Here is an 11,745-nt window from a genome sequence, read left to right on the forward strand (position 1 = left end):
CTGGGAATAGTAGTCTTGATCTTCGGAGACTCTCATTTCCACCCCTCAATGTACTTTTTCCCTCAGTAGCCTCTCTCTGGCAGATTTTGGTTACTCATCATATATTAGCACTAAAGGGATGACTGAGTCTCCTACAGGGGACAAAGCCATCTCCAACAAAGCATGTGCTAAACAAATGTCTTTCTTCATAACCTTTGACGCTGTCATAAATTTCCTTTTGGCTTCCATGGCCTATGATCATCACATGGCTACGTGTAAGCCCTTACCTTGACACCAAGTGTGTACACCATGCCTATTGGATCATTTTTTATGGTCCTCTGAATTTTTTTTTATTTTTTTAATTTAATTTATGTAATATTTTGTTTTCAGCATTGATTTTCACAAGAGTTTGAATTATGAATTTTCTCCACCTTTCTACCCTCCTGCCCTCTCCAAGATGGCATATGTTCTGATTGCCCCATTCCCGAGTCAGCCCTCCCTTCTGTCACCCCACTCACCTCCCATCCCCCTTTCCCTTCTTCACTCATAGGACAAGATAAATTTCTATGCCCCATTGCCTGTGTATCTTATTTCCTAGTTCCATGCAAAAACTTTTTTTTTGTTTTTGAACGTCTGATTTAAAACTTTGAGTTCCAAATTCTCTCCCCTCTTCCCTCCCTGCCCACCCTCCATACGAAGGCAAGCAATTCAACATTGGCCACATGCATATCATTATGCAAAACCCTTCCACAATACTCATGTTGTGAAAGACTATGTTTTGCTCCTTCCTAACCTATCCCCCTTTGTTGAAATTTCTCCCTTGACCTCGTCCCTTTTCAAAAGTGTTTGTTTCTGATTACCTCCTCCCCTTATCTACTTTCCCTTCTATCATCCCCCCTTTTTTATCTTCTACATCCTTCTTTCCTGTGGGGTAAGATACCCAATTGAGTATGTATGGTATTCCCTCCTCAGGTCAAATCCGATGAGAGCAAGATTTACTCATTCCTCCTCACCTGCCCCCTCTTCTCTTCCTACAGAACTGCTTTTTCTTGCCACTTTTATGTGAGATAATTTACCCCATTCTATCTCTCCCTGTCTCCCTCTCTCAATATATTCCTCTCTCATCCCTTAATTTGATTTTATTTTTTTAGATACCATCCCTTCATATTCAACTTGCCCTGTGCCCTCTGTCTATATGTGTGTGTGTGTGTGTATATATATATATATATATATATATATATATACACACACACATATATATACTATATATGTATATATATATATACCTACATATATACACACATACACACACATATGTATAATATATATACATATATATACACACACACATACATATATGTATTTCCTTTTGGCTACTCTAATACTGAGGTCTCGTGAATCATACACATCATCTTTCCATGTAGGAATGTAAACAAAAGAGTTAAACTTTAGGAAGTCCCTTATGATTTCTCTTTCTTGTTTATCTTTTCATGCTTCTCTTGATTCTTTTGTTTGAAAGTCAAGTTTTCTATTCAGCTCTGGTCTTTTCACTGAGAAAGCTTGAAAGTCCTCTATTTTATCGAAAATCCATATTTTGTCTTGGAGCATGATACTCAGTTTTGCTGGGTAGGTGATTCTTGGTTTTAATACTAGCTCCATTGACCTCTGGAATATCGTGTTCCAAGCCCTTTGATCCCTTAAGGTAGAAGCTGCTAGATCCTGTGTTATCCTGATTGTTTTTCCACAATAGTCAAATTGTTTCTTTCTGGCTGCTTGCAGTATTTTCTCCTTGATCTGGGAGCTCTGGAATTTGGCAACAATATTCCTAGGAGTTTTCTTTTTGTGCTCTTTTTGGGGAGGCAATCTGTGGATTCTTTCAATTTCTATTTTATCCTCTGGCTCTAGATATCAGGGCAGTTCTCCTTGATAATTTCTTGAAAGATGATGTCTAGGCTCTTTTTTTGATCATGACTTTCAGGTAGTCCAATAATTTTTAAATTATCTCTCCTGGATCTATTTTCCATGTCAGTGGTTTTTCCAATGAGATATTTCACACTGTCTTCCTTTTTTCATTCTTTTGGTTCTGTTTTAGAATATCTTGATTCCTCATCAAGTCGATAGCTTCCACTTGCTCCAATCTAATTTTTAAGGTAGTATTTTCTTCATTGGTCTTTTGGACCTCCTTTTCCATTTGGCTAAATCTGCCTTTCAAGGCATTCTTCTCATTGGCTTTTTGGAGCTCTTTTGCCATTTGAGTTAGTCTATTTTTAAGGTTTTGTTTTCTTCAATATTTTTTCAGTATTTTTTTTGGGTCTCCTTTAGTAAGCCATTAAATTGTTTTTCATTGTTTTCTCACATCCTTCTCATTTGTCTTCCCAATTTTTCCTCTACTTCTCTAACTTGCTTTTCCAAATCCTTTTTCAGCTCTTCCATGGCCTGAGACCAGTTCATGTTTTTCTTGGAAGGTTTTGATGTAGGCTTTTTGACTTTGTTGACTTCTTCTGGCTGTATGTTTTGGTCTTCTTTGTCACCAGAGAAAGATTCCAAAGTCTGAGACTGAATCTGAGTCCATTTTTGCTGCCTGGTCATGTTCCCAGCCAACTTACTTGACCCTTGAGTTTTCCAGCAGGGTATGACTGCTTGTAGAGTAAAGAGTATTTGTTCCAAGCTTGAGGGGATGCGCTGTTGTTTTCAGAGCTATTTCTATACAGCCAGCTCTGCCACACCACCACTCCTCCTTCCCCAAGAACCACCAACCTGGACCTGACTTGGATCTTAAGCAGGCTCTGCACTCCTACTCTGATCTGCCACTTAATTCCTCCCACCAGGTGGTCCTGGGGCTGGAAGAAACTTCAGCTGTAGTTCTGTAGCTGCACTATCCCTGCTGCCCCAGGTCAGTGGCCTAACTGAGAACTCTTTTCACCCTGTCCCCTGCAACTTTTCCCACTCACTTTCTCTGTTGTCTTTGATTTTTGTGGGTTGAGAAGTCTGGTAACTGTCAAAGCTCACTGATTCAGGGCACTACGGCCTGTTCCACTCCAGCTCCATGTCTGGTTCATCCTGCCATCACTCACTCTTGGCTCTGCTCCCCTCTGCTCCATGCATGACAGACCTCACCCAGTGACCATCCAGGCAGTCCTGGGCTGGATCCCTGCTTCCTTCTGCTATTTTGTGGGTTCTGCAGTTCTATAATTTGTTCAGAGCCATTTTTATAGTTTTTTGGAGGGACCTGGCAGAGAGCTCAAGCAAGTCCCTGCTTTCCAGCCACCATATTGGCTCCCCCCTGCCCCTGAATTCTTCTGTCTATGTTAACTGTGTCTTCTGACTTTCTTTATCTAGTTCCAATGTGGTCCATCACCTTTTCTCTGATATTCACTCCTTCATGTGTAGGTGTTGGTATATATACATAACTATATATAATGTGTATATATATGCATATACATGTATATATATATATATCTATACATATATACTCACACATATAGGGGAATTGTCACTTGTGTACTATTGGACATCTTTACTTCCTACTTGTTTATCTTTATCACTGTCCCAAGGACCTGTTCAGTTGAAGGATGACAGCCTTTTCCACTTATGCTTTCCACCTTTCTACGGTGTCAATATTCTAGGGGACAAAATTTTTCATGTATTTCCAACCCAGTTATAATCACACCTTGGAGGACAAAATTTCTTCTGTTTTCTACACTATGGTTATTCTCATGTTGAACCCCCAAATCCAAAGGAAAATCTTCATTAACCTTCTCCTTTGATTAGAAATAAATCACAAACTGAACCTTCTTTCTTTGGGTTCTAGGCCTATATGCAAGCCAACAGATCCAATTTCCAGAGCTCAGACCAGGAGCAGAGGGAACAGATTTCACACTGTATCACAGCACTTTGCAAGTATTAAAAATGTACTAAACTGCAAAAGCATCAGAAGGACATAAAAGGACAGAAGCTCAAGCCACAAATCTCACCACCCTCCCCCCAAAAAATTACAGAGGCCAAAACTAACAAAATCCAAAGTTAAAGAGGGTGGAAGAATGAGCAAACAAATAAAAAGAATGAACTAAAGAGCTACTATGATTAAAACAATGGCTTGAATATTATCTACAAAAGAAAAAAAAATATCTACAAATCATCAAGCAATGCACCAGAGAAAGATGCAGAATGAACACAAGACAAATTCCTGGAAAAATTAAAGAAGGTGCTAAAATTATTTTAAAAACCATTTCAGACCAATAGAAGAAAGAATGAGGAAAGAGATAAGAGCTGGGGAAAGAAAGATATGAAAAGTTTTAGAACTCTAAAGAATGAGGCAATACAACCATTGCTTCAAAAGAGTGGTGGTGAAGTATACTATTTACCTCTTAAAAGATGTAAATGAAACACATTTGCAAACATGGCCAAGGTGTCAATTTATTTTGCTTGATGATACTTAATCTGTTACAAAGCAGTGTCTATTTGGCTGAAGAGTGGGGTGAATTATTGGGAAGTAACAGATGCAGGGAAGAATTAATAAATCTAAAAGTACACAAGAGAAAGCAAAGAGGTGGAAGAAATTCAACCATTTTGTCCGTACCTTGCTATATTTACTATCACTTTTAAAAAGCAAACTATACAACAGAAGCTCACAGCTTCATATACAACACTCCTTTTAATTTTTTTTTGCTTATTTGAACATTTCTGTATTTTGACAATTAAGCTCATAATTAAACATTTACATTTTAAGATAAATTTGATAAGCATGATATCTATTTCTATAAGTTGTCATCAATTCTATTAAATATGGTAAATATTTACTAAGCATCTAGTATGAATAAGATACTATACTACTCACTTGAGATATAAAGAAATGAAAACATGACCTGTGTTAAAATATTAAAAAATACGAGGACCAAAAATACATTCCTGCCACTGAACTAGATGTAAGTTTACAATGAGCCCTTACAGGGTTTAGCAGTTCAACCAGTTTTGGGACTACCTAAGTTTACTTTTATCTGTGCTACAGCACTCGATCTTTTCCAAAGGATGGACACCAGGCAACTCACTATAAGCCTAGCTAAAATCAAGGCAAACCCCATTGAATATATTCTTACACCTATGAATTGAGTATATATTTTGGTGTACAAAACCTTCAGAAGAAATACACTCATCAGAGTGGTTTGAGAATGAAGTTGAAGTTTGGGATTTAGCCAGCAAAATCATGCTATGAATAAATGAAAACAGTATTAACAATATTTGTAATAATTAATATAGAAATAACATTTTATATTTTATGAAGCTTTTTCCTCAGAAAAATTCTATGAATTAGATGAAGAAATACCTATTTTATAGAAAAGGAAACTGTAATTCAGGGAACTTAAGTAATTTTCCTAAGGTTACGTAGGTAATGAGTCAGAGATGTGACTCTGACCTTCTCACCACCATGTCTAGTTATCTTTTTCTTATCCCACACTTTCTCTTTCACATCCAGTGTCATATCTGATCTTCAAACATCCCTTTGAATTCAGTATGACAGACATTATTATGCCCATTTTACATGTGAGTTAATTGAGGCTTGGAGCAAGTAATGACTTGCCCAAGGTCACATTACCAGGTGGCAGTAGAGCCAGAATTAGAATGTAGGTCTTCTTATTCCCAACTCCACGGCTGTTTCCATTTCATTTCACTAGCAATGAGCCAAGAAGGACCAAGACATACTCAAGAAAATTATCCTCCTAGGCAATCAGGATTTGGTCTCTGGAGTCATAACAAATTTTAATGGCTTATTTTGTTTGCAGATGATAGTAGACTTCACGTGTCTCCAAGGGGACGTGGTCTCCTAAGAGTCATTCTGTTCTGAGATCTCTATTAAGTCTCTCCCTGACATCCATCTCTAACCATTTGAATTCAAATGAGGCTCTCTGATGGTTCATTGAAATGAAACCAGCATGAATCAGGAGTCATATGAGTCTTTCACTCATTCATCTGACTTCTATCATTCATCTTGTGACTGAGTAGAATGTTCCTAGGTCTGCTGCCATCAATGTAAGAGCAGTAGCTAGAGATGGCCTTTCTCGATCTAAGCACCTTTGAACACTTAGCACCAAGTTCAAGAGAACAGTTTCTCTAATAGTGTCACTTGCTTCCTAGGCTTGGGACTTGAACCCCAAGCCTGTGAAAATCCTTGACTCCCCTTAGGAGCCTTATCAATGTTTCTTCATGACTCAGGTAGGTCCTGGGAAATCCAGTTCAAGAATGCAGTGCTTATCTTAAGAGTGGGAGTCAGCATGCTGTACTGGTTAGATTGGTGATGGACTAGGAATCATGACCTAGGTTCAAATCCCTAACTCTGTGTGACTTTGAGCAAATCATCTAACCCTTCTCAGTTTCAGTTTCTTCTATGGAGATAATAATAGGACCTATCACACAGGGCTATCATGGGGATAAAATAAGAAAATATCTTTAAAGTGCTTTGTCAACCATAAAGTGGTAAGTTCATGTTAGCTATTATTACCAATACCCACACCATATGATTTTGAAGACCTTCTCCATGTTGGTTGCTTTTCTCTCAATACAGCTCAATGATCCTCAACCTGGAATCTTCAGAGAGACCCATGCATGGGTTTTGGAGGAATCTATGAACTTGGAATAATGAAAAATATGTCTTTTTTAAGTGATTTTTAAATTTCCATTGTAACTTTTTCTATTCAGGATAGATTCATTCAGATTCATTTAGAATCCTTTTTCTGAGAAGAGTTCAGCAGACTGCTTTAAATATTCTATGACAGGCAAAAAGCTTTACAACACCTTGCTAAAACTCATTCATCTGCTTCCTAAAGTATAAAACTCAGATCTAAACAAATGTTCTAGGTGGTAAGTAAAGGGAAACTGACTTCTCCTAATTCCTAGATTCTTTGCCTCACTGAAAGCAGTCTATGATTGCATTGCCTTTACTGATTTGGATGACATTCCCTTGACACATATTGTGATTGCATTCCACTAAAACCATTTGACCTTTTCCAGACAAACTTCTGTCTAACCATGTCTCCCTAATTTGGAACATCAAAATTTCCATTTTAATTCGAGTGTAAGACTTTCCAATGTTCTAGACTGTCAGATTTTCTAACATAAGGATTGCAATTCATTTAGTTAATTATGATCAAAAACTTTTTGCAATTTGCAATTTTATTAAACATAAATGCCACTATCCAAGTCATTAATGAAATTCTCAAAAGCACAGGACTAGATATGGATCCTTGGCTGACCAATGACTACTTTGGGGATCCTACCATTCAAACACTTCTGACTCTTCCAAATTCCATGATTACCTCATCCACATCACTGCATCTTTCCCACAAGAACAGCAAGAGAGATTTTTTTTTTTCAAATTTAGTTAAATGCTATATGCAGCTTTCCTCCAACCTTTCTGTTCACTAGCCCTGCCAAAAAAATTCATTTAGTCTGGTACAACATATTCTGGACAAAATCATTTTACACCCTTGTCATAACCACTTCTTTTTCAAATGTTCCTAATTATCTTTTTAATATGTTCTAAAACATACCTCTAATAAAAGCTGTGTTTTTATTCTATAGACTGAATTTACTTCTCCCTTTTGAAAATGGAGATATTTACCTTCTACAATCCTTCAATACTTTTCTTTCCTGTTTTCCATGATCTTTCAAAGATCACTAATAGACATATGCTTAATAATCCAAGCCTTGAATTGATCAAACTTATGACTTCAATTAAGAAGGACAATGAATTTTGCAAGCAGTCATTTGAGAGACTTGCAGTTATGAAAGAATGCCAGTCATAACCTGGAATTAATTGACAGTCATGAGAAATCAAAGACAAGAGAGGAATAGGATATTCCAAAAAAAAGAGTTCAAACTACAACCCCAAAATAACATCGCTAGCAAAGCTGAGTCTAATGATCACTTATAAAAATTGGATCTTCAGCAGAGAAATAAACAAATAAAAAATAGGAAGAAGAATATTTGAATAACAAAAGCTCCAAAACAAGAGAAATGTAAGAAAGAATTAGGTACCAATTTTAAGAAAAGACTAAGTGGGAAGAGGGATCCAGGATTTGATTTAAACACATAACCCATAAACAAGAACATTCTCTCTACCAATGGGGTTGGCCCCTTCTCTATGGCATAGAGTTTTAGAGAGTTGCCTAGAGCACTGAGAGCTTAAATTCCTTGCCCAAGATCACATAGACAGCATAGTCAGAGACAGGACTTGGGCCTAGGCCTTCCTGGCTCCAAAACCAACTCTATCCACTAAGAGGATATTTTCACATTTATACTGAACTGAAAATCAAAAGAAAATGAATTATACTGGGAGGGAAAGATGAAAATCATGGAGATACCATCAAGGGGAAAAGGACATAAAGATATAAAGAAAATTTATGGAATCAGAAGGGAAGAAGAAAAAGATAAATTAACAGTGTCAATTAAATGCTCCTTCTGTAAGTTAATCAGTATCTTTTGCTGGAATGATAACACAGTGATCACTTGCATATATGGTGAGAGGCAAAAGAGGCAAAATGGAGTTTCTGATGCTGATAATCATCATCAATACTGGTATTTCATTAATACCTTAAAGTTTACAAATTAGTTTACACATATTATCTCATTTGATCCTCACAACAACTCTGTAAAGTAGGTGCCATTTTATAAGTGAAGAAACCAAGACTGAGATAGGTCTATGGACATAGTTTTGACATTGTTTATCATTGTGCAGAAATAATTCATTGTGGTTTTTTTCCTCTCTAATTGTAGATCAATGATCCTTCTCCCAAAAGACATTTATGGAGAACACCACAGAAGTAAATTGGTTTATTCTTGTAGGATTAACAGATATCCCACAGCTTCAGGTTCTGCTCTTCATAATATTCACCCTTATCTACCTCATCACCTTAGCAGGAAACCTAGGCTTGGTAGCCCTGATTTGGAGGGAATCCACTCTCCACACTCCCATGTACTTCTTCCTCAGTAGCCTCTCTCTGGTGGATTTAGGGTCTTCTTCAGCTATTATTCCCAAAGTGATTGCTGGGGTCCTCACAGGGGACAAGACCATCTCCTACAATGAGTGTGCTACACAAATGTTCTTCTTTGTAATCTTTGTCACTACTGAAAATTATCTGTTGGCCTCCATGGCCTATGATCGCCATGTGGCTGTGTGTAAGCCCCTACACTACTCTACCATCATGTCATCAAGGATGTGTATTGGTCTAACCATTAGTTCTTATGTCTGTGGTTCATTGAACTCTTCCATCCACATTGGCTATACTTTCAGCCTCTCTTTCTGTGGTTCCAATATCGTGAATCACTTTTTCTGTGATATTCCTCCAATCTTGACTCTCTCCTGCTCAAATATACGCTACACTGAGTTATTGGTTTGTATTGTAGTGGCATTTAATATGGCTTTTGCTCTTCTGGTCATTGGGACCTCCTACCTCTCAATTTTCATTGCCATCCTGAGAATCCGCTCTAATGAGGGCCGCCAGAAAGCCTTCTTCACCTGTGCTTCTCATATATTTGCAGTGTCCTTATTCTATGGAGCAACCATCTTCATGTACCTACTGCCCTCATCAGCTCATTCAATGGATACAGATAAAATGGCCTCTGTATTCTACACCATGATCATACCTATGTTGAACCCATTGGTCTACAGTTTGAGAAACAAAGATGTCAAGAATGCTTTCACAAAAGCTACTAGAGGAAAGAATTGCCAGCCTTATTCTAAGTAAGGAGAGGGATCACTAGGTGATGCAATGGATAGAGCACTGAGCCTGAGATTGAGAAGATCCGAGTTCAAATCTGGTCTCAGGAAGTTACTATGTGACCCTGAGAAAGTTATTTAACTCTATTTTGCCTCGGTTCCTCATCTATAAAATGAGAAAACACTGGAGAAACGAATGGCAAACCAGTCTAGTATCTTTGCCAAGCAAACCCCATGGACAAGTCCATGAACTCATGGAGAGTCAGACTCAATTGAATGACTGAACAACAATAACAGTTAAGGAGAAGAGATGACCCAGATATACCTTCTTTGAACTCTAGTCCCTCATTCTAGATATTTTATTAAGCTGAAGTTTCTCTTCTTAAGAGGTAAAGTTATTTTTGAGTTTGTAGGGCAGAATTTTTTCTTCTCTAATTATTTGTGCTATCATTTTTTTTAAACTGGGACAGTTGAGGTGGAGCCAAGACAGTAGAGTAAAGGCAGGGACTCACCTGATCTCTGCCAACTCTCTCCAAATACCTTTAAATAATGACTCTAAAGAAATTCCAGAGCAGCAGAACCCACAAAAGATGGAGGGAAATAATTTTGTACCCCAATACAACTTAGAAGTTCAGCAGAAAAATGTCTGTTGCACCAGGGTAAGAAAGGTGTGCAGTCGAGCTCAGGCCATGCCAGCACAGACCAGAACCCAGCAAACCAGGAGCAAGCCTCAGGGTGACTCAATCAGTGGCAACATTGGCACTTTCCAAACCTCTCATTCCACAGACAAGAAGGTGATTGGACGTTGGGTCTGAAGAAGATTTGCAGGTGTCCCTTTGGTGGTACCAGGGACAGGATTCTGTTGTATTGCCTATACTTATGATTTGGGTTGCAGTCCTGGGTCTCAGTCTCAGTGAGAGGAGGAGTACCAGCATAGCAGAGCTTGTGGCCATGAGGGAGGAGGGACATTGGTCACACTTCCATGGTTGAAAAGAGTGCCAGTGGTCACTCACAAATTAGTGCACAGTACAGGACAGTAAACACACCTCTCCCTAAATCATAGCACCTTGGTAGAGTCAAAACTTGACAGGTGTCCAGAATTGCCTCTGAAAATACCTGGACAAAAATCCTGAAGCTTGAGATCGTGCCCCTTCCACTCAGGAAGTATAGCCCCAGTTTAGATTAAAAATTAACAGTCAAGAAATATGCTAGCAAATGAGCAAACAATAGAAAACATTCTGATCATAAAAAAGTTACTATGGTGACAAGGAAGATCAAAACACACACTCAGAAGATAACAAAGTCAAAATTCCTGCTTCCAAAACCATAAAGAAAAATATTAATTGGCCTCAGGTCATTGGAAGAGCTCAGAAAGGACTTTAAAAATCAAGTAAGAGAGGTAGAGAAAAAATTGGAAAGAGATATGAGAATTATGCAAGAAAATGATGAAAAACAGAGTCAACAACTTGGTAAAGGAGGACCAAAAATACTGAAGAAAATAACACCTTAAAAAAAGAATAGGCCAAATGGGAAAAGAGGAACAAAAATCCAATGAAGAGAAGAATGCCTTGAAAAGCAGAATTGTCCAAAGGAAAAACATATATGAAAATTCACTGAAGAGAACTCCTTAAAAAGTAGAATTGAACAAATGCAAAAGAAGGTCCAAAAACTCACTGAAGAAAACAATTCCTTAAAAGTTGAAATTGGGCAAGTGGAAGCTAATGACTTTATAAGACATCAAGAAACAATTACAGAAAATTAAAAGAATGAAAAATAGAAGAAAATGTGAAATATCTCATTTAAAAAACAACTGACCTGGAAAATAGATCCAGTTGAGATAATTTAAGCATTATTAGAATACCTGAAAGCCATTATAATACAAAAGAGCTAAGGCATCATCTTTCAGAAAATTATCAAGGAAAACTGCCCTGATATTCTAGAATTAAAGGGTAAAATATAAACGGAAAGAATACACCAATGATCTCCTGAAAGAGATCCCAAAATGAAAATTCAAAGGAATATTATAGCCAAATTCGTGAGCTCCTAGATCAAGG

General features: G+C 37.6%; 1 protein-coding gene across 1 annotated transcript; it reads left to right on the forward strand.

Moving 5' to 3' along the window:
• The first annotated feature begins 8,777 nt into the window (after window positions 1-8,777).
• Window positions 8,778-9,719, forward strand: LOC118855152 (olfactory receptor 5B12-like). Its single transcript, XM_036765249.1, has one exon. The coding sequence runs from the start codon at window positions 8,778-8,780 to the stop codon at window positions 9,717-9,719; it is 942 nt and encodes a 313-aa protein (XP_036621144.1).
• Window positions 9,720-11,745: the final 2,026 nt, after the last annotated feature.

This window comes from Trichosurus vulpecula, chromosome 6 (assembly GCF_011100635.1).
Source record: "Trichosurus vulpecula isolate mTriVul1 chromosome 6, mTriVul1.pri, whole genome shotgun sequence".
Taxonomy (NCBI): domain Eukaryota; kingdom Metazoa; phylum Chordata; class Mammalia; order Diprotodontia; family Phalangeridae; genus Trichosurus; species Trichosurus vulpecula.